This window comes from Solanum lycopersicum, chromosome 2, assembly GCF_036512215.1.
Source record: "Solanum lycopersicum chromosome 2, SLM_r2.1".
Lineage (NCBI taxonomy): Eukaryota > Viridiplantae > Streptophyta > Magnoliopsida > Solanales > Solanaceae > Solanum > Solanum lycopersicum.
In genome coordinates, this window is record NC_090801.1 from 15,985,620 (window position 1) to 16,010,174 (window position 24,555).

Sequence of the window (24,555 nt, forward strand, 5' to 3'; positions counted from 1 at the left end):
CTATTTGACTAACTTGTTTAATTGTTTAATTTTCTTTAGTTTTAGAAGTTGCATTTTCATGGCATAAATTCCGCCAAACGGCAAATAGTTGCATTAGGAAATGGAAGTTACGCGGCTTACCGCGACTTTCTTCAGAAAAACCCAAGAAGTCATTTGGGAGTATCGAATAAATAGTCGGAATGCGGTCATCCGACGTTATTTGATAGCTCCACCCCGATGTTTGTCCGACTCGGGTAACCGTCTATTTGAAAACAATTCTAGAAAAGCCTAAGTTAGAGCGAAACCAAAACCAAAATTAGGCATCAGCCTAGGACGACTTAATACCCAAGGCGTATTAAGTCCATTTTAGTAGAAAACCACCAAAATCACGTCTAAGGTCTTCGACCTCACGACGCATCACGTTATTTGACATTCGAAAGTGTATGTGTGAAAACCAACTTGGGGATAGGGGAAAGTCTAACGGGTTTCTGTTTTGCAGATATGGACCGCTTCCCGAAATTCAACATGGTCATCTCCGCGCCACCCCAACTAACAATGTGGCACAACGACTTAGACGGAGATCATAGGCGGACTCTCAACAAGTATGTAGGGGCCTTAACCGAGCTAATCAACATGGACGGTTGGCCAGAGTTGATCGAGGTTCTTACAGGGTACTGGGACAGCCAGAGAATGGTTTTCCGTTTCGGAACGGGCGAAATCACCCCTACATTGGAAGAAATAAGAGATTGCATAGACACTGTTGGCACGGGTCTAGAAAGAAGAGTCCGAAAGCAAGAGGACGTGTTTATCCCCAACAAACCTTCCGTTGAGAACATCTCGGATTGGCTAGGATTAAGAAAGGATTTCACTTATTGGTGTCAAGATTCCCACATAATGTTCAGAGATCTCTACGTCAGATTTGGACACGCGAGTTTCTATGCCGCGTATAATCGGGAATTTAAGATTTCCTACAGGGAGTAGAATGAGCTCCGCCCGTTGGCATTTGCCATAGCTTTGTTGGGAACGATGGTCTTCTCGCACGGCCTGAGCCTGAGCATCAACACCAAAGTCGTAACACTTGTGCAGACGTTGTTCAAAGGGTACGAGAATCAAGGGACGACAAAGTACTACTCCGTAGCCCCGGTCATATTGTCAGACATATATCGCGCTTTGGGTAAGTGCAAAGAGGGACATCGGTACTTCCAGGGTTGTAATCTGCTCCTCCAATGGTGGATTCTCAGCCACTTGGCAAAGGGTGCCGGAACTCGAGAACTGCACACTCTCGACAACAAGAACACCCTCAAGGACTTGAACGACTTGTTATTCTGGGCAAACATGAACAATCAGAAAATGAGAGGGAGATGGGCCCAAATTTTCTCCGAGTTGAGAGAAGAGGACCTCCAATGGATGCTCGACCGCTTCATATCCAAAGAAGTTGTCGTAGAAAGTCGAAGATGTGTCGTGCTTCCTCTACCTGGCATTCGAGGAATTCGCCCTTACGCGCCATTCCGAGTCTTGCGACAGTTCGGAAGGAGGCAGACTGTTCCTAGAGAAGCGTATTATGGCGCTTATGTATACGATATTGGGGACGACAGGGTGGACGACGCTACAGAGATGCTCAGAGAATGGAAGAATGCCAAGCGCAAGGGCAAAGACAGAGTCGATTCAACGCTGGATGTGACGAAGGCTACAAAGCATGGTTGAAGAGGGATATACAAAACATCTCCTTTCAAATTCCGCGTAGCTTTCGCAGTGTGACAGACAAAGAGGCCAAAGCAGAGGCTGAATTACGAGAATTAAAGGAAGAAGCTAATGAGGTCTACGCCAAATTCGTAGAGAATCAAGACGCACTCGAGAGGACAACTCGAGAGATCGAGAGACTGAAGCAAGGGTATGAAGATTTCGACAACTGGATCCAGCAGAAAATTGAGAGGATGCGATACGAGAGCCTGGAAGACAAAGGGCGTCTTGGCGAAGACTTTCTGTTGATGCTGAGGTACATGTTCCAACAGCACAAAAACCAGAAAAACGACGGCGGAGCGGGATCGTCCGGAGCAGCATAGTGGATATCGCCCCTACGCGGGTTTTTCCTTGTTGTATTCGCATTGCTTTAGCCCCTGCGTGGGCCTGATATTATCGCACTTTCTAAATAGCCCCTGCGTGGGTTTGTTTATTTCCCTTTTAAAACATTTCACTCATTGTTAAATATTATTTTGGGGGGAATCACTTGACTGGTTTATACTCACACGTACATTATTCGAATGCGTTAGGCCTACCCTTGGCACAAAAGGGTCCCCATGCATGATTAGGACGCGTTATCTATGTGCACTTAAATGTTTATGTGTTACGTTGCTTTGAATGAAGATATTGTAAACCCACTCCAAGCCCAAAACTCTAAAGAGTATACAGAAGCCACTATTAAAATGTCCAACCAAAATTTCTGAGTCTCTAGTTTCTCACGCAAAATCCATCTCCCACCACAAATCCTAAATACCGCTCTATCATCCCAGGGAAGTTGATTCACCGCTATGGACAAAGGCAAGAATGTCCAGACAGAGCTAACTGAGAAGGAACTAAGAAGAAAGATCGAACGAATCACTCGAGAGATTCAGAGGGTTAAAGAAGAAGGACTCAAAGTAGACGTGACCACGGCGATCTACAAAGCTGCGGTCACAACCTTGGATGAAGATCTGGCGTCACAGATAAAGAGAAAGAAGGAGGTTGAGATGGAAACCGAAAGCCTAAGGAAAAGGTTGAACTTGCTTCATTTGGAGACACACGAAGGAAAGGCGAGAGAAGCGAAAATAGATATCGAGACTGCCGTGTCGTTGGCCAGAAGTGCGACACTCGACGAAGAATTGGCAACCCATAGCAACTCAAAAGGCGGAAAACATCCCGCCCGTGAACAGGGAACAGATAACAGTAGCCCCGGCTGTGAAGTAATTGAGGAGGACGATGAAGAAGAAATCGTCTACAAGCCTCCATTTCCGACTGTCTGACGCAGCCACAAGACAAGAAATCGCCAAATGTTGTCTTCTAGAAATTTCAATGTTGTTTTTCAATTCCCTTGTAATCAAAATGAGAGAATGAATGAAAATGTATCCGAACTACGTTGGGCCTGAATTCTCCCCGTGAGATACGTAGGCAGCCTTCCCGGCCCGGCCCCTATCACAGAAATTTTAATTCTCCTCCATGTTTCGGAAATGCGAAGATGAGATCAACGGACGTCGAAAAGCAACTTCAAGAAGACCATAGCTCAACGTGATTCATCTTTCCCGAGATGACGTCAAAACAAACAAATTCCTGTTTGTTCAGAATATATTTCCGTCCTCATTCGTGGGTTAAGATATCCTCAAACAAAGAGACCTGTGTGTTTATTTGTTTTATGTGCGATATTATGCATTTTGTACTCCGGATATGCACTAACAAATTTGCCTTTGAGTTGTTTTTACCTCTCAGGTACCTCTTACTGATCTGTGTCGATAAAGCTGGCAGATCACCACTACTTCACCAGATCAAAATGTCGCGCAGATTCCTTCCTCGGATCAAACGCAAATACAGACATGGGCGACAACAATGAACAAATCAGCCTCACAGATGTCGTGGTGGCTCAGCCAACTGTGGCAGAGCAGAATGAGCTTATTGCGCAGTTGATGCAGCAAATAGCTGACATGAGGGTAGAGATGCAACGGAGGCAAGACACCCCTCCGCCCGGATTCGGCCCCAACTTTCTCGACGCAAGACCCCCTACATACTTCCCCTCGTCCAGCTCGGATCCTACTCAGCAACATCCACCGACACCCGTGCACAACCCCTCTGGGGTAGACATGACAACCAAAAACCCCAATACGCGTCGGTCTCCTATCAAACTCCCTCCCCACTTCCAAACAATCCTCCGCAAATGCCACCACATCCCCAAAATACTCAAGCAGCCCCACTACCCCAAAATCAAACCCAAAATCCCACCGCCTTCAATTCCCAAACACCACACCCCCACTTAAACCAAAATACCAATCCCCAAAATTATCCGCAAAACTATCAAACCGCACAGAATGTCCCAAGCCCTTCCATAGCTGCACCCCTCCACAAAAGAACTACTTTCCAAGTCCCTGTTCAGACCGAGCATGAGGTGCACGGCTCCGAGTTGGACCATTATGAGGAGCAAGAAAGAGAGTGGAGGGCGAGGGAAGAAGCGAAGGTAGACATAAAGGAGGAGATTAAGAGGGCGATGAGAGAATTGCAATGTACTCCAGACGTCGCCGGGTTAAGCTACGCAGAACTATGCATCCACCAAGACTTGAACCTACATGAAGGGTTCAAGATCCCGAAGTTTGATACCTTCGGAGGGGTGGGAAACCCCATGGCACACCTGAGAGCATACTGTGACCAACTCGTGGGAGTTGGTAAAGATGAAGCCTTGCTGATGAGGTTATTCAGCCGGAGCCTATGTGGTGAAGCCCTGGAGTGGTTCACGTCACATGAGACTCGACAGTGGCCCAGTTGGAGTGCACTGGCTAAGGATTTCATCGATAGATTCACATATAACGTCGAGGTAGTTCCTGATCGGTACTCCTTGGAGAAGATGAAGCAGAAGCCCACAGAAAGCTATCGAGAATTCGCGTACAGATGGAGTAAAGAGGTAGCAAGGGTGAGGCCTCCGATGACAGAAAAAGAGATTGTGGAGGTGTTCGTGCGGGTGCAGGAGCCCTAGTATTATGACAAGATCATCTTGTTAATTGGCGCGAAGTTCGCCGAAATAGTCAAAGTGAGCGAGACTATTGAAGATGGCTTGAAGTCGGGGAAGATAGCCCGAGCGTCTGCATCGCCTGGATCTTCCGGACTGGTAAGGAAGAAAAGAGAGGAGGTTAACGCTATCTCGCACGGGGGAAGAAAAATCCCCAGAAACTTACCACGTCCCCAAGGCCGCTCCAATCCTCCATTAAAGCCTCATCGAGCCTACCATCCACACTCAAGTCACTCCGGCCACTACAATGCTGCCCCCCATTATCCAGATGCCCATATTGTGTCGTATCAAAATCCACCCCCGATTCCCCAAAATTTTCCCTCCACATATCCAAACTACCCCCAAGCTTATCAAGTCCCTCCCCATTACCAAAGTGTCGCTCCTAGCTGCGCTAATGTACAACCAAGCTATCAAACACCGTCTCCGACATATCAAATACAAACCCCAGCATATCAAAACCACCCCCATCCGAATTACCGAGCCCCAATGCCAAACTACCAAACAAATCCCCATCCCAGAGCCCATGCTCCACGACCAAATGCCCGCAGTTATCAACAAGTCCCTCCCCCACAGCATGGCGGGTATGATCCCCCTCGCCCCAGGTCTGAGAAGAAGCCCTCCAGAAGCTTCACCGTATTGGCGGAAAGCAGAACTAAATTGTTTGAAAGATTATCCGCGGCCAGATACATCCACCCTGTGGGCCCCAAGCCCATGGATGTTAATTCCAAATTCTACAGACCGGAGCAGAGATGTGCTTACCATTCCAACGGTGTTGGACATAATACAGAAGATTGTATCAATCTCAAGCACAAGATCCAGGACTTGATTGACAAGGAAGTGGTCTCTCTTCAGCCCGCGGCGCCAAACGTCAACATGAATCCGTTGCCAAATCATGGGAGTGGAAACATCAACATGATAGAAACTGACGAAGATGAGCGTGAAGCCAAGAGAATTACTCCTGTTGTTCAGGAAGACTTGGAGAGGGCTGTCGCTTCTTTGAGCGTCAGGGAGAAAGGAGAGTTTGTCATTCTGACACCTGCAAAGGCTGTTGCTTTGGTGCCCGCAAAGACTCTCGCCAAGCCCAAGTTCGTTATAGAAACGGCCGTGGCTCAGGGCATGACTAGATGTGGAAGATGTTACACTCCTGATGAGCTTGCTCTCGGAGGACAAAAGAAAGATCATGCCAAGAGACCGATCAGCGAAGCAGAAGCTGAGGAGTTCTGGAGGAGAATGCAACCCAAAGACTACTCCATCGTCAAGCACTTGGAGAAAACTCCAGCCCAAATTTCGGTGTGGGCCCTGCTGATGAGCTCCTGGTCCCACAGACAGGCTTTGATGAAAGCCCTGGATGACACATATGTGCCCTCGGGTACGAGCAGCGACAATGTAGCTGCTATGATTCACCAGGTCATTCGGGGACACCTTATCAGTTTCTGCGACGATGAACTGCCGGCCGCAGGGAGGGCCCACAACAAAGCTCTACACATCAACGTGATATGTCGCGGAAAGGTCATCAACCGTGTTCTGGTAGACGACGGATCTGGTTTGAACATATGCCCCCTGTCCACATTGAAGCAGCTGAGGTTTGACCTCGGAAAGTTGGAGCAAAACCAGGTCAATGTGAGAGCATTCGACGGTATGCAGAGAGACACGTTGGGAGCTGTGAACCTGACCATCCAAATGGGCCCCGCAGAGTTCGAGGCAAAGTTCCAGGTGTTGGACATCGACACTAGCTATAACTTTCTGTTGGGAAGGCCATTCATCCACGCGGCTGGGGCCGTCCCCTCCACTCTCCACCAAATGATAAATCTGGTGTGGAAGAATGAAGAACTGGTGATTCATGGTGAAAAGGGTCAATCGGGAAGGCAAGTGCCGGTCTCGGACAAAACACCGCAAGGTTCGGACTTCTACACGGTGGAGTTGGTAAATGCCACCGATGAGGGCTTGGCCTCGCAGAACCCCATGCCGGCCGTGTACAAAATGATCGCCACGGTAATGCTGCAGAGTGGATTCGAACCAGGTTTCGGATTAGGAAGGAATGCGCAAGGGATCATCGAGCCAGTTCCGATCCTTGCTACAGGATCAAGGTATGGTTTGGGTTACATCCCCACAGATGATGATATGAAGATGAAGAGGAAAAGGGATCAAGGGTTGACTAAGCCGATCCCGCATCTCTATCAATCCTTTCCAGTCCGGGAGCGTGCCGAGCCTGAAGATGATGGGGAAGGAATCTGTGACCTTTTCCAGGAGATCAATGCCATCATCGAGGAGGAGGCTGAGCCAGCTGGCATTCGTGACGCTGAACCAGGGGAGGTGCTGCTGAATTGGACGTCCACGCCAATCCTGATGTCCCGAACTCTGTGGTAGAAAGGAGTTATTTTGTGCATATTAAAATCGGTGGTAGTCCGGAAGAGGCCCGAGACCCACCATTTCTGCATTTTCTTGATTTTGAATTTTGTTATGATGTTTAAAAGGCAACATGGCCTCGCGCCATGACCCAAGTTTGCATTTTTGATTCGATTTAAATGAAAGCCTCCTTATTTTGACTTTGTTTATTTAATTGCGAGTTATATTTTACTTTCCTAATTTTGTCTGTTTATGATTTCAGTAACGTAAGTTACAAACCTGCCAATGTCATGTCATGTCATGGGCTAAATGAGCAAAACGAGGCAAATGACGATGACGTCGATGACCACGACGAGGGAAATGGGGAACCGAACTATGTGGCCGAAGAATTTCGACAGTTCGAGAACCAACATAAACCGAACCTGGAGGAGACAGAGACGGTGAATTTCGGCGATTCAGAATATGCCAAAGAGGTTAAGATCAGCACTCATTTGAATGACACTCAGAAGGAGAGCCTGGTTTGCCTGCTTGCCGAATACCATGATGTGTTCGTTTGGGAAGTCAGTGACATGCAGGGGTTGAGTACCGATGTCGTGTCTCATAAGCTGCCTATCAATCCAGGGTTCGAACCGGTGAAGCAAAAGATTCAAAAAGTCAAGCCTGAATTAAGTCTGAAGATTAAAGAGGAAATCACCAAGCATATAGAGTCCCGATTGGTGGAAGTGACACAATATCCAACCTGGCTGGCCAATGTTGTTCCGGTCGCCAAGAAAGATGGAAAAATAAGAATTTGTGTTGATTACAGGGATCTCAACAAGGCTATCCCAAAGGATAATTTTCCGTTGCCAAATATCCATATTTTGATTGACAACTGCGCCAAACATGAGATGCAGTCATTTGTGGATTGTTACGCGGGTTATCACCAAATTTTGATGGATGAGGAAGACGCGGAAAAAATGGCCTTCATCACACCTTGGGGTGTATATCATTACAGGGTAATGCTGTTTGGTCTCAAGAATGCCGGTTCTACTTACATGAGAGCCATGACGACCATCTTTCACGACGTGATTCACAAGGAAATTGAAGTGTATGTGGACGACGTCATAATCAAATCCCGCGGGAGTTCGGATCATTTGACACACCTGAGGAAATTCTTTGAACGTTTGCGTCGGTACAACCGAAAGCTAAATCCCGCCAAATGTGCTTTTGGAGTCCCAGCTGGGAAGTTGTTGGGGTTTATAGTCAGCAGAAGAGGTATTGAGCTCGACCCTTCCAAGATTAAAGCAATTCAGGAGTTACCTCCGCCGAAGATGAGAAAAGAGGTGATGAGTTTCTTAGGGAGGTTAAACTATATCAGCCGGTTTATAGCACAATCGACGGTGGTATGTGGGCCTATCTTCAAGTTGCTGAAGAAAGATGCCCCAACTAAGTGGACTGAGGAGTGCCAGACCGCTTTCGACGCTATCAAGAGCTACTTGTCTAACCCACCAGTATTGGTTCCTCCTCGAGAAGGGAGTCCTTTGTTGCTATATTTGTCTGTTTCAGATAACGCCTTTGGATGTGTACTTGGTCAACACGACGAGACAGGGAAGAAGGAGAGGGCTATCTACTACATAAGCAAAAAGTTTACTCCGTACGAGTCTCGCTACACTTTGCTGGAGAGAACATGCTGTGCTCTGACGTGGCTTACCCAGAAGCTGAGACACTATTTGTCGTCGTATACTACATACCTTATCTCCAGGACGGATCCGTTGAAGTATATTTTCCAGAAAGCGATGCCGACCGGGAAGCTAGCTAAATGGCAAATGCTGTTGCGTGAGTTTGACATCGTGTACGTGACTCAGAAGGCAATAAAGGCACAAGCTTTGGCTGATCATCTTGCGGAAAATCCCGTTGATGAAGAGTCTGAACCTCTCAAGACATATTTTCACGATGAAGAGGTGTCATTTGTGGGTGAGGATATCTCTGAGGCTTATCCAAGTTGGAGATTATTCTTCGATGGAGCGGTGAATCACCAGGATAAAGGTGTTGGAGCGGTCCTGGTATAAGAATCTGGTCAGCACTATCCTATGGCGGCTAAGCTACGATTCAACTGCACGAACAACATGGCTGAGTATGAAGCTTGCATTCTCGGTTTGAAAATGGCCGTCGACATGAATGTTTATGAGTTACTGGTTATTGGAGATTCAGACCTCTTGATTCATCAGGTTCAGGAAGAATGGGCTGTGAAGAACCCAAAGATTGTACCTTACGTACAATATGTGCAAAATCTGTGTAAAAGGTTTTGCAAGATCGAGTTCAGACATACTCCCAGAATACAGAATGAATTAGCTGATGCTCTTGCCACCATCGCTTCAATGATCAAACATCCAGATACTGATTACATCGACCCGTTGGATATAGACTTGAGGGAACATCCAGTCCATTGTTCACATGTTGAATCAGAACCAGATGGTTTGCCTTGGTATTTCGACATAAAGAGGTACCTGGAGTCTGGGACATATCCAGAAGACGCCACATCTAATCAAAAGAAGTCGATACGTCGTATGGCTCTCAATTTCTTTCTGAATGGAGAAGTCTTGTATAGGAGGACTCCAGATTTGGGTCTTTTAAGATGTGTAGATGCTGCTGAAGCTGTGAGGCTTATTGAACAGATGCATGCTGGAGTTTGCGGTACACACATGAATGGGCTTACTTTAGCAAGAAAGGTTCTTCGAGCTGGTTATTTCTGGATGACTATGGAGAATGACTGTTGCAAATTCGTGCAAAAATGCCATAAATGTCAAGTGCACGGCGATTTGATACGGGTGCCACCTCACGAACTTAATGCTATGAGTTCACTTTGGCCATATGTAGCTTGGGGAATGGATGTCATCAGTCCTATAGAGCCAGCCGCTTCTAATGGACACAGATTCATTTTGGTTGCCATCGATTATTTCACCAAGTGGGTGGAAGCAGCCTCTTACAAATCGGTAACCAAGAAAGTGGTGGCCGACTTTGTCCGCAACAATCTGATATGCCGATTTGGAGTTCCAGAATCCATCATCACTGATAACGGTGCAAATCTCAACAGTCATCTGATGAAAGAGATATGTGGACAATTTAAGATTATTCACCGAAGGTCCGCTGCTTATCGCCCTCAAATGAACGGAGCTGTAGAGGCTGCCAACAAGAACCTCAAGAAGATTCTAAGGAAAATGATTGACAAGCAGCGGGGTTGGCATGAAATGTTGCCATATGCTCTACTGGGTTATCGAACGACGGTCAGAACATCAACTGGGGCTACTCCATACTTGCTAGTATACGGAACAGAAGCAGTCGTACCTGTTGAAGTCGAGATACCGTCACTGAGGATCATCCAAGAAGCTGAGCTAAGTAATGCTGAGTGGGTTAGCAAACGGATTGATCAACTAGCTTTGATTGATGAGAAGAGGATGGTTGCTGTTTGCCATGGCTAGTTGTATAGACAAAGAATGACTCGCGCTTTTCACAAAAGAGTGAGTGCCAGAAATTTTGAAGTTGATCAGTTGGTCCTTAAGCGTATTTTTCCTCATCAAGACGAGTACAAAGGAAAGTTCGCACCAAACTGGCAAGGTCCTTACATGGTTCGCAAAGTACTATCTGGAGGTGCTTTAGTCTTGTCAGAGATGGATGGCGCTGTATGGCCGAAGCCTATCAACTCAGATGCTGTCAAGAGATTTACGCGTGAAGTTCGTTTTGCATTTTCCATCATTTACTTGTAATCTTCTGTTTGCTTGTATTTGTTCGAATTTGAATTCTTATCCCTCCTGTAACGAACTACGTCTGACCTGAATTCTCGAGAACGAGATACGTAGGCGGCCTATGTCAGCTTCGGTCACCCCATTTACCCCTTTAATCATTTCTTTGTATTTGAACTACGTTTGACCTGAATCCTCAAGAATGAGATACGTAGGCGGCCTTTGTCAGCCTCAGTTAGTTTCTTTGTAAATCTATTCTTTTTAACCTTTAAGGGGAACTACGTTTGACCTGATTCCTGCCTCAACGGGATACGTAGGCGCCACAAGGGCTCGGTCATATATCTCGTAAGATCTATTTCCCCTTCTACAATAGAAACTGGGACAGAATTTTTGAGAGGGACTCAAAAATTCTCCAGAAGGAACCTTCTCTTTAGCGGATCAAACTAAAGACATTTCGAATTTGCGACTGCGACAGAATTTTTGAGGAGATCTCAAAAATTCTGCGATTTATTCGGTTACAATGGAAAGATGAGCAAGATACTAAACTGGGACAGAAATTTTGAGGATGGCCTCAAAATTTCGTCATGGGTCTTCCATGCAAGTCTGGAATGCCTCTGAAATTCCTTCGACAAGCGTCGAACTCAAAAAAGCTCGTTAAGTCTGACATGACATGACTTGGCAGTGACTTTTTCAAGATACTATTTAAAAAAAAAATCTTGTTTCTCTTAAAAATTTCCCTTTTATATTTCATCTGTTTTGGCATAAGATATTTTCTTATCTATCAAGAGTCGGGAAATCAGGAAATCAACCGAAGATATCAGGACAAGGAGCAAACAACCGAAGAGATCGACACAGATCAGTATGTTTAAAACTGACAATTTTTCTGTGGATGCAGGTTCACAGCTTCGCTTCGAAATCGGCCAAATTCTTCCGACGGATGAATACGGAGAAGGAGAAAACTATCTCCAAAACCAGAATTTTATTGAAAGCAGGAATATCGTTTGTGTCAGGATGCTTATGAATGTGTTTGTTTATTTCAGACCATTCTCAACAATGGGAAATTTACAAAGGATCCACCCAGATTCGAAGATGAATTAAATAGGAATCTCAGCGGAGATTTCACGATTTCTATAGAAGACGCTATTTGCATTGAGTTATCAAAGCAAGATGATTATTGTCGATCAAGACCATGCACTACCTCAGAAGAGACAGTTATGCAATTATTATTTCATCGTTATCGATCAAGTCGATATATTATTTGGAGATTGTCTTACCGTTACTATCCACGGGGGCGATATAAATTAATGCATCGCGAGAAGAATTCATACCTCGCGAGAAGAATCATGCATAGCGGAATCATGCATCGCGGAATCATGCATCGCGGAAATCATGCATCGCGGAATCATGCATCGCGAGTCATTAAGCATGCACGACGAGAAGATTTCATGCCTCGTCAAAATTTATGCATCGCGAGAAAACTCCATACCTCGCTGGAAATTATGCATGACGAGAAGATTTCATGCCTCGTCAAAATTTATACATCGCGAGAAAAATATATGCCTCGCTGAAAATCATGCATCGCGGAAATCATGCATCGCGAGTCAATAATTATGCATGACGAGAAGATTTCATGCCTCATCAAAATTTATACATCGCGAGAAGAATTTATGCCTCGCTGAAAATCATGCATCGCGGAAATCATGCATCGCGAGTCAATAATTATGCATGACGAGAAGATTTCATGCCTTGTCAAAATTTATACATCGCGAGAAGAATTTATGCCTCGCTGGGATTCATGCATCGCGGAAATCATGCATCGCGGAATCATGCATCGCGAGTCATTAATTATGCACGACGAGAAGATTTCATGCCTCGTCAAAATTTATGCATCGCGAGAAGACTTCATACCTCGCTGGAATTTATACATCGCGAGAAGAATTTATGCCTCGCTGGAATTCATGCATCGCGGAAATCATGCATCGCGGAATCATGCATCGCGAGTCAATAATTATGCACGACGAGAAGATTTCATGCCTCGTCAAAATTTATGCACGACGAGAAGAGTTCACGCCTCGTCAAAATTTGCACATCGCGAGAAGATTTTATTCCTCGCTGAAAGTTATGCATCGCGGGAAGATTCATATCTCGCGAGAATTTACGTATCGCGGGAAGATATTCATGCCCCGCAAGAGGACGTACATGGATAAAGAAAGAGCAATACTTATCCATTGGCCTCGACTGCATTCTGTTATTTCTTATAAAAGTAAACATCAAGGAGAGCATCGAAGGTGACAACAAAAGAAACATCAATATCGCAACATCATTTATTTATTTATTTCGAAATCAAGTATGGAATACATTAAAGATGATATCGCGAAATACAAGGCATAAGCTTTATTTGCTGGACGTCAGACCGATCGAGTCGACGTCAAGTATGGAGGGGAACAAGGAAGTGTCGACACGGTAAAAAGACACTGTCTCCCATCCTAATTGCATTTTTAAGCTGACGAGTTTTATCTCACTCTTTATCGAGAGCATCCGAAAAGGATGAATTCTCCAAAAAACCACAGGTGCGGACGACATCAAAAAGGATGCAGCACAACGTGGAACTTTTTCTTAGCAGTGAACTGGGACATAGTCCGAAGAGGAATGTCAAACTCTTAGGACGCGAGCAGAAGAGCGACTTCCACCACAATCGAACCACCCTCTCGAAGCATGCGGGTTTTTCTTTAGTTCTGCCAGTTTCCGTCTCGCGTCCGGAAGTTTTGTTTTATCGGAGGCAAGTTTCCAATCTGAGTGACAATGCGCCAAGAGCTTTGGAAATTATGTCCATGTAAGTTCTTACCTATGGATATGAAGAGCTCCACATTCATGGCTAAGAGGTTACAAGCCTCCTTTTCATACTCGTCAATGAGTCACTTGTCCAAAACCGAAGGTTATCAAGCGTAATAGATTTCCTTTTCCACCGATCGAGTCGAACTACACACAGCCTGATTCCGACGGTTTACGGATATGTAGGCGGATTCAATGTTGAAAACTCGGCTGTATTCCAACATTCGCTCTGAATTCCATTATCAAGCATTTCGATACCTTCATAATTCGGTGTCGAGGTGGCTCTTGATTCCTTCAAATCGTGCGGCAAATCAAGCTTATCGAACTACAAGTGGCCTGAATTCTCATATAGCCTGAGATATGTAGGAGACCCGTGTTCAAGGGTTCGGCCATAGTTCCTAAACCCTTTGTCGAATCCTTCCTTTAAAACGAATGAGGTTGGTCAAAATTGGTTTGGTCAATTTCATTTTCCTCGAATTGCTTGCATCAATCCGAGTAAAATGAGGGACAGTTGTTCACACCCAATTTTTGACCCACGTCGATATAAATTGATTATCGAGCTTCGTGAGTTTTTCAAATTATTTAAGTTAATTAGTTTTATAAATCTTGCGAAATTTTTTTTAAAAAAAAAAGAAGTATATATATATATATATATGTATATATGTATACGTATATATATATATATATGCATATATATATATAAGTAAAAAATATATATAATATACGGATCTTATGCTACTTATCATAACGTTAGATAAGTATATATATATTATGTAATTGTATATATAGTTTGTATATTTTATGATTAAATATATATATATATATATATATATATATATATATATATATATATGTATATGTATATATGTATATCTTAAGTTTAGAAAGTATTCTATCAAACTAGTTACTTTAAATAAGCTCGTTAATAAATTTATACCAAATTCATTTTAAATCAATCGGCTATTATTCAAATTGAACCCTTTTTCCATCTAATTTGGAAGAGCCAGGTTTGGGCCTCTATCCAATATTCAGGCGGCCCACTCCCCTCCCTTTCCAACATTTCTCTAGGTTATTAATCCTCCCCTGGCCCAAATCCATCATCCCAGCCCAATCCATTTTCCCAGACCCAAATCTCTCTCTCCCTCTCTCTCTCTCTCTCTTTATTACTTTGTTTGTGCATTCGTTTACATTCTCGTTAGTATTAGGATGGGAAAACTCCAAACCCCTCGGAACGCCTATCTATTTTATCAAACTTAAGAAGTTTAACTAAAGGTGGAATTTCAAAGAGATAAATATTTCAAAACTTGTCAAATTTGCCTAGATAAAAATCAATAAGTTCAAAATTGCAAAAGTTAAAACAAAAATAGTCAAATAAGTTAATCGTCGGAAAACCATAGTTAGCGGAGTGTCTTAGGTGCTTTAAAAACCTTCCTAAGACGCTAATAGGAATCCCGAACCCCTTTAATATTTTCAATCGATTTTTTCTGTTAAGTCTTTTGAAAATAAAAGTTTTCTTAATTTTCCTTAAAAATTAAGTGGCGACTCCTAAAAAGTCTAAAATAAAACAAACTCTTTTAGAAAATTATTTTTCGATAAAACAGATTGAATTGCATCAAGTTGTTTGGGCTTTTTGTGTGGATTTAAGTTTCCTTCTAACTATGAATATGGTTTATGATATTGCATGAATGAATCTGGGTTGCTTGCTTTGGTCATTTTAAGTGTCATTCGTTGACGAATGTTCCCAAGTGGGGGACAATGTAACAACACTCAAAATGAACTAGGATGGACTAGAGCTTCACTTGAGTTTTAAGGGTTGTTAACTTGTTTATTTATTGAGTAAATGATTTTATAGGTCAATTTGGTTGAGTTTGAGGATGAACGTCAAGGAATAACCAAGATGTTCAGAGACTAGTCCTCTATGTGCTAGTGTGTCCTTGTGTGTTTTGATAAAGTTAAGTGTGTTGTTTGGGATATAAGCCAGTGGTGATTACATTTAAACCTAGATGGACATGTTTTGGGGTTTAACAACGGGCTAAATTCCCCCAAGGACCAACAAGGGGCCCTTGAGGAAGACCCCATCTCTTGGACAACAAGTTGCTACACAACATGATTGATGGGTTCAAACGACGGATCATCAATGCATTGACTCTCCGTCAGTCTTTGGGTGTAAACCAGGCCTGCAAAGCCTGCAAATTGCTGAGATTCAGACAAAAATGATGGACCCTATTGACGGGGCATCAATCCATTGACGGTCTGTTGGTTGTGGGCGTCAAATGGGTCTGCAATATGCTACAGTTGTTCGACCAACATAGGACTGAGTTTGAAAATTCATTCCAAGTATTTTAAAGGGTAAGGTAGGTTGTTTTATGTGTGTATTGGGATTTTATCTATAGTTGTTTTATGTGTATATAGGGATTTTATATATATTATATTGCGTAAACCCTCTTTTAGACTCAAGCTCCTAGATCAAACACCTTCTCTCCCAAAGTTCATTTTGAAAACCCCCATTGAAGAATGAAGTTAATTTGGAGCTAGGTTTTTGGATTCCAATGGATTTCTTCTTCAATTCTCTTGGTATATATTCTAATAAGTTATGGGAGTTTTTTGTCTAAGCCTAGCTATCACCTTAAAGTGAACTTCAAAGTGATTTCAAAGTTTATGGAAATAGTCAAATTTTCACTCTTACTCAAGGGTTCATGAATGAAACGTTTTCGAATAATTAGTTACGAATTATTGATGCTAAATTGATGTTTTTAAATAAAAATATCCATGAAGCCTTGATGTTTATTGCTTATGATCTATTGTTGATAGAATTGAGTTTAGGTTATGTTGTATTGTTAATTTCGATGGTTAATTATACTATTATATTGTGAATTTTTGGAGATATTAAGGAATGGTGATCTTGGTTTTAGAAGAGGGTAAGTTGACCTAATTCCCTTAGTAATGTAAAATTTATATAAAATTGCTTCTGTGTGGTATTGTCCACTTATAGAGGCGTTGTTTACTTCTTGTTCTTATTGTGTTCATGGCCTTGTCCACATTATTATGTAAATTGTAGTAGTATCACGTAAGGGTATATATGAAGGTATACTGTAAAGTTTTTTGTGTGAATTAATGTTGCTATGAGAAGGTGTTATCATATGTGAATGTACAAAATGAAGTTATTATATGATATATTTGTGATCTTCTGTAATGTTCATAAAGTGAAGGTGTTCATATGATATTGAGGTGATTTTGTACAAAGTTGTTTGATATTGTGAATGAAAGCATGTTACTCTACATGTTGCTATGTGATGATAATAGATTATGAAGAGTCTTTCCGTATTGATATGGTGTCTTTTTTAGGTATACCTAGTTGTCCGTACTTGATACATGAAACTCTTGTCGAAGTTAACCTCTTTACTTTGTAAGCGTCTTTTCTTAAGAATGAATGAAAGTCTAGGATGAGTTGACATATGTTGGTTCCCTTCCTTGAACGATTAATGAGGTATTCTAGAGCATGACTTGAATCAGTAGACCTTAGAATAGTGCCTTCTTCATGAGTCAACAAAAGTGAATGTGCAAACCTTGAATATGAAATAAAGTTTCATAATGAATTTAATCGGATTGACAAAACATGGTACCCGTTTCTTGAATGAGCTTTTTAAAATCAATCTTGATCGGTTGACCCTTCTAGATCCCTTCTTTTTTTAGTGGTATTATTAGTTCGTAGGGCTTAGGGATGGTACCTTCTCAAATACTCTTATGTGAATGAACCTACATTATGACAACCAAGGCAAACAACCGAGTTGATATTTTTATGTTTGTACTTGTACTTGAGTATGAGCCAAAATACAAAGAAGTCTTTTGATATCCACTAAACCATGTGTCTACATGTGATGTGCCCTTAATTCTACCTTTGTAAAGTAGAACACCTTCCATGGTGTGGGGTCTTATGACAACGTATTCCATACCTAGCTAATATGGTCTATGTCGTTTAATTACTATTCTTATAACGTGAGATGTGCACTCTCGTATTGGATAGGTTCTACAATGTGTAAATAGTGGAATGGGACACTATTTACACATGTAACAACTAGGACGTGAAGATACTAAAGTAAATTCCCTACGTCTTCTAAAACCACTATATTATTGACTTTATTTAATTAGTTTTCTCTTAAATGGTATAAATGAATAATGTTCACTTAGTAAAAGTATTTTTAATAGAAAGGTTCTCATATAGGGTTGCTTTGAGGATAACTTATGTGTGGTTGAAGAGGGTGTATGGGTGGTCTCTTCATGTCTTACTTAGATGTATCTTAGATTAATCTTAAGTAGAGAGTCTAAATGATGATAAGGCTTACTTGATGAACATTGAATTATGTGTTATATGATGATCCATGTTGAACGTGTATTATATGTGATTTTTGACTTGTATTATGTCTTATACTTTTACGATGAAGGTTTTTATCAAAATGTCATGAAAGCATGTTTCTAAACTAAATGTCTTTTTTTCATTGCTTTTGTTAGGCTTCCATACTAAGTGCATAAATTTGCTAACCACATTTTTTTCCTTTTATACTAAATTGTAGGGATTGGAGGTCTTGGTATGCTATAGATGATGGATAAGTTTCTAAGGGTTGAACATGAAGTATGGTGAGTCCTCACAGATTCGAGGGCAATACCCACATGTTTTTTTAATCTCTTTTAGCCTTTATTTTATGTCTTGTATGGGCTTAGTCCAAAAAGTTGTACTCCACAAGTTATTCGATAGTTTAATGATACATATTGTAAAGTTAGATGTTTTAAAGTTTTCCGATTGCTATATAATGAAATTACTATTCGTGTATGAATAAAGTATTGAATTCTTACTTATTTTGAGTATTGTATGAAATGAATTATCCATGTAGATTGCATGAGACCTCTGAGAGGTCAATTACGCCGTGTTAATTCTAAGGTAATTCTCGTTCAGTACAATATCAACATGTATAAACTCTTCATAGTCTGTGTTATCACATACCAACAGTTAGAGGAAACATGCTTTCACTCACATTATCACATAGCTTTATACAAGTTCGTCGTATCATCATATGACAACTTTCCAATATGCCTATCTTCCAACATAATAACATAACCAACCTTCAATTTACATCATTGAGCAATCAAGATCATAATAAAATAAGAACAAGTAGTAAGAACCTCAACTAGAAGTGAATCAAACCCTACCAAGCAATGCTACTATTCTTCAGCAATTGAATTAACTCACCATTCTACAATATCATAATTCACCATTTATCGTCTTCCAATACATTCAATTATAACAAAAGAACTTACCCCTATTTATGTCCATAATTTCAAGATCACCAATACATTCTACAATTCATCATATATAGAGATAGATAACAACAAGGATCAATGCTATAAAGTAATCTCAATACAATTCAATCCATTAACAATCACAATTAACAAGCGTACTTTATAAGCAAAAATTAGTGAATTAGGAAGATCACGGGTCCATGGAGTTTTTGATCATAAAATCATCGTTTAAAATTGAATACTTCATAAATTAAAATTGAATACTTCATAAATCAACATACCTTTTTAGTATATTTCCCTAGAAAATTTATGAAGATATAACTTAGAATCCCTTCTCCTAGCTTTAATTTTACCTAGACCTTTGATGTTGTTCTTGAGAGAATATATTTGGGAGGGAAGAGTTTGATTTTGATGTTAGGGTGTAAGTGAAGATTTAATTGTTTCAATATACTTAGAGTGACTAAAAACACTAAAAATAACCTTCCATGAATTAATTGGAATGCGGGTTGAATTTACCAATCGCCTGTCACATGGCCAAGACAAGACAGAATAGCATGTCATCATCAACAGCCACAACCTAAGGACCGTAGGTGGTGTGATGGGCTGTTCTGCAGTTCGTCAAACTTGTCTGAGACTTTTCCATGGGATATAAGGCTCCCTAGTATATGTCTTGACCTACTAAGGGGGTTGAAGCTCCGTCAAATGACCTACTGTCCGTAAGTCATTGTCGTAAGTCACCCCATTTTGGCAGCTTTGGGGGTTAAGCTTAGGGTCCTCCTCAAGGACCCCCTAGGTGCGTTATTGGGGAGTCGTACCGAGACGTTTAATCCGTACACATATTCATATATGCACTAGGGTCATGTCTCATACATTTGGACTCCAAACGACACACCAAAACATATACAACTTGCAAGATCACACTAGCACACACAAGACTAGCTTATGGACGTCTTCGTTCTCCCTTGACGTTTAACTTCAAAGACACTCGAACCTAACCTTTTATACTATTTCTCATTAATTTATAAACTTATTAACTCAAGAAAATCACGTGAAGCTCTTATTTATCCTAATTCATTTTGAGGGTGTCTTAGAACAACTCAATTCAAGTGTAAAAATATCAATTTTAACACATGTATATGAATCTTCTCATTCTCTTACTTAATTACTCAATCATTAGCTCAATGGGATGATGTATCTCAAAGTATTAAAAATTGAACTCAAAGGCTTCGTTGAACAGTACTTCTAACTCCTAGTTGCGTGTAATTTTTAATTCAAGATTTATAGTTCCTGATATGAAACGTATCTTGATGACAAAGTGGACAATGAGTACATTCCCCTCACTCCCATACTCACTTTCTTGAGTCTTGAAACGAATTATTAAAAATTGTAGAAGACTCCTCAAAAGGACTCAAAGAGACTTTCTACAAATTATCGTAAGAACTGTAAAGACTTAACACTTAACTTTATCTTGCATTTGAATTAATGTTATGATCATGTTATGAATGCTTTCTAGGTGTTTGGAAGTAGTTTAGAGTTATTAGAATTCAAGGAAGTGAAGATACACTTTGTATCAACTCAAACAAGACAACCAAAAGAAAAATGAGTGGGGGCAGCTGATGCTGGCCTGTTTTGGGTGTAGGGTGCCAGCCCCTAACATCATAGGCCCATATAGGTCCACCTCAAGGGTATCTCTAATCCCCTTGGTTGTATCTGAGGCACGCCGCACCAGCTTCTTCCAAGGCTTAAGTTTGATAAAATTTACCTCTTGTTTTCTGATCCTAATTCGTACTTAATAAATCTCTTTTCTCAAGTTTTGCTTAGATTAAATTAAAAAAACTAGGTACACAAAAACCCACTCAAAATAATCCCTTTCATCTCAAGAATTAATCAAACCCCAACAAATCAAGATTTAGAACAGTCTTCAAGAAGACCTATCAAGAACATAACACCATCAACTTTTTTAGAATGAAATTACGCTGCATAATACATGTTTGAAAATCGGGAGAACAAACCCAACACTATGGAAGCACCCATGGAGAAATTCCCCAACAACCTGCAAGAATCTCGACCAACGCTTAATCTTCTCCTATTCTCTCATCTATTTTCCTCTTTTCTCTTCTTGAACTCTCAACTAAGACCCAAGGTGTATATTAGTATTATAAAACCGAACCTAATAATATTACACCCCTAAAATATTACTAAAAAGATTAAATCTGATTGGTTTAGAAAATGATCAAAATACCTTTTCTAAAATCCGGTTTTGACTTTCCTTATCTAAACTAGCAAACTTCTAATAGACATATCTCCATCATATAAACTCAAAACTGAGAATGTGTTGTCGCTTTAGAAAGATAATTCAAAGATATTTACTAAGGTATTTTGTATCACACATAACTCATCTTGTTCTATGAGTTATCGACGTTTGAAGTTAACCCAAATTTCATATTCAGCATAACTGTCTAGATTTCAGATTTTTGTTATTTTGAATTTCGTTCTTTTAGAACTCAATGTTCCAAAACGAGTAAACTTACCTTAATATTAAATAAATTTGGAAATTCCTTGGTAAAATCTTACTCACTACGAATGATGGTTCAAGTCATAGCTCAAAAACATTTTGAAGTGTTATATTATCTCCCCCTGGGGATTGTTTATCCTCGTATAACGGCTGGACTATGTGTTGAATTAGTTTACCCTTACTAATTTCTGAGTCAAATGGCATGATTTCAATATATTCAAGCTTAATAGGGATCCTTAGGTTACATTTATATACCTTTCTATAGGTAATATCATCCCAAGACTTTTACTTCTTATAACTACATTCAATCTTAGTACTCTAACAGCTCCATCAACTCTTACTAACCAACTCCTTCAGATCCAACTAATGGCTCTCATTTCACTATTTTACTAAGTATATCCTTATCCTCCTCTTTTATAACCCTTTATGGAATTATCACATCATCATCATCAAAATAACACAATTAACCTTAACTTTCAAACATCACTTAATTATAAATAAATAAAAAAGAACTACAAAAGGACATCTCTCATACTGTTTGGAACTTATTGCTATGTTCAAATCAACAACTTGACTTGATTTTTCATCTTATCATCTCACCCTTAGGTCTAATGTTGATACTTGAAATCTATGGACCTATTCCATATTTTCAACTCAATTATACTATGTCTAATGTTGACACTTGAAAGCTATGGACATATTCCATATTCTAAACTCAATTATACTATCTAGTTCCTAATGGAAAATTATATGTTAATTGGACACTCATCTGGTAACATACCGTCTCGGCACACCTCTTAATGCTCTTGTTACTCTTGTAAGTTAGCCACACTTCACTGCACATATGAAGAGTTTTAGGTATCTCACTTGTACCATTCATATTTATTGCATCTTATCACCTCAATTCCTTACCTACTCTAAGTCAAGCCTTCTAGATGTATTATCAACCCTAAAATAATCACCCTCATGTTTCCATTCTTTTGATCATGAAAATCATCTCAAATTTAAACTTAATGTTTATTACCAAACCCAATATCAATATGACTACTATACTACAGCTTATTACACGGTCAGTTATGAACATTATGACCCTTTCTGAAAAATCATAAGACTATCTTAGATCGATCACTTTATAAATACTCCACTCTCTTATTCACACGTGAATTTAGACTCCACTAATATGATGGAACATCGACATCAACTCTATTCTTGTAAAAATTATATAATTTTTCTCATCTTGAATAGAAACATCTACTTTGCCGATAAGGGAAAACTCCTCCTTAATAATTTACTAGGTGCATGACTATAGTAACATATCATGTCGCAACACTGTCTCCCATATTTAGATTACTAATTCAATGCATACTATTCTCTTAAATTAAGGGTAATTCTTTACTGCTACTCATAATCTCGTAACTCATGCCACCTTTTGGGGTGGAAATATTACCCAAACTCCAAACCTAACTCTTCATAAGGATGTAAGTTGAAACAAGGCTCAAGGAAAAAAGAAAACTCACTTTTTGCTCAAATACACATTTCATATGAAGTTGTTACTGCTACTCATAATCTCGTAACTCATGCTACCTTTTAGGGTGGAAATATTACCCAAGCTCCAAGCATACCTCTTCATAAGGATGTCAGCTGAAGCAAGGCTCAGGGAAAAGAGTAAAACTCACTTTTAGCTCAAATATATACTTCATATGAATGCATGACTCTGAAATTTGACACTTCACCTACTCTTGGACTTCTCTAAAGCCCCTCTAAAGTTTCATAAATGTCTCAAGACTCTTGCGAAGAACAACTCATCGATATAGGACAGACTTTTCTGTTCAACCACCTCTGAATTATGGGTAGTCTAGTGAATGAATCTGTGAAATGCAGGAGAATGGATAAAGCTATGTGACATATCTTTAATACACGAGTAAGAGTATGAAGGATGGGAAGTTTATCTTATCTGTGAGTAGTCCCTCATTTGTAGAAGTGGAGCGCTCACAACCATAAACAAATCGTACTAACACAGATTCATGGACACCTTTGGAAACTTGAACTCTAGCTCAGATACCAAGATTTTCACGACCAGATTCCTACATCGTAGATGTGGCTGGTACTCAAAAACTGTTGCAAGTCCCAAGCAAGCCCTAATCGTGACTTACTACAAACGGAAGACTTACTTAAGCATACAAAGATTAAAATCCAAATAAAATTATGTAACTAAAATACAAATCTCTAGCTCAAAATAAAATTCTGGATGAAAATAAATTATTTAACTAGCCATAAAATAGGCAGATTAACTATTTCAATAATTTAATAAAATAAATTAATAGAATTTTGATGCTCTACAATCTATCTATGAACGTCTAAATGACAATGATAGAAGTCGAGACAACACCCATGACTTCCTTATAACTAATATAACTGAAAACAAAAGTGGAGCCCTCCAGAAGCAGGGACTCTCACTATATCTAACTCTAACTACCGGATGTATTGAAGAAGCTCATGTTAATGATACTAAATACATGTTTCCGTATCATGAAAGAATGCAGGACAAATGGATCAGTACATGAAATCTACGAGCATGTATGGTGAAATCTAAAGCGTAACATAAGATTGAACTTGATAAGAAGGTAATATACTTACATCTTCTCACTCACTTAACCCAAGTCAACTCATGATTAAGATACTTCACACAAACATAAAATATTAACCTCAGTGAAATAAGGGTCAACTAGATATTATAATATTCAACTAAGTATATAGCAACAACAAGAGATGCAATATATGGAAAGATTTTAAAAACAATAGAAAACAACTCAATGATATTAATAATACATTATACTCAGTTTGTATTTAAAAATACTTTCACGATCGGGGAACACCCCCTAGACATAACCAGCATCTTCGTCCTCAGAGAGGACTTAGACTAGCACATAGTATACATCATGACATATCATAGGTAAAGAAAATGTAAAAAATTTAAAAATTTTACATAGTGAAGTGTACATAGACTTCTCATATATCATATATATGGAGTTTATGTAGACTCCTCGCGTATGAAATTTACATAGACTTCTCATTTAACATATTTAATTCATTTTAGAGTCTAATATCTTGTATCATATATATCC

The 24,555-nt window shown here is 40.2% G+C and overlaps 1 protein-coding gene across 1 annotated transcript; it reads left to right on the forward strand.

Moving 5' to 3' along the window:
* Nucleotides 1–3,542: 3,542 nt before the first annotated feature.
* Nucleotides 3,543–9,117, forward strand: LOC104645638 (uncharacterized). Its single transcript, XM_069294661.1, has 4 exons — nucleotides 3,543–3,800; nucleotides 4,031–4,627; nucleotides 4,727–7,086; nucleotides 7,332–9,117. The coding sequence occupies exons 1-4, from the start codon at nucleotides 3,543–3,545 to the stop codon at nucleotides 9,115–9,117; spliced, it is 5,001 nt and encodes a 1,666-aa protein (XP_069150762.1).
* The last annotated feature ends 15,438 nt before the right edge of the window (nucleotides 9,118–24,555 follow it).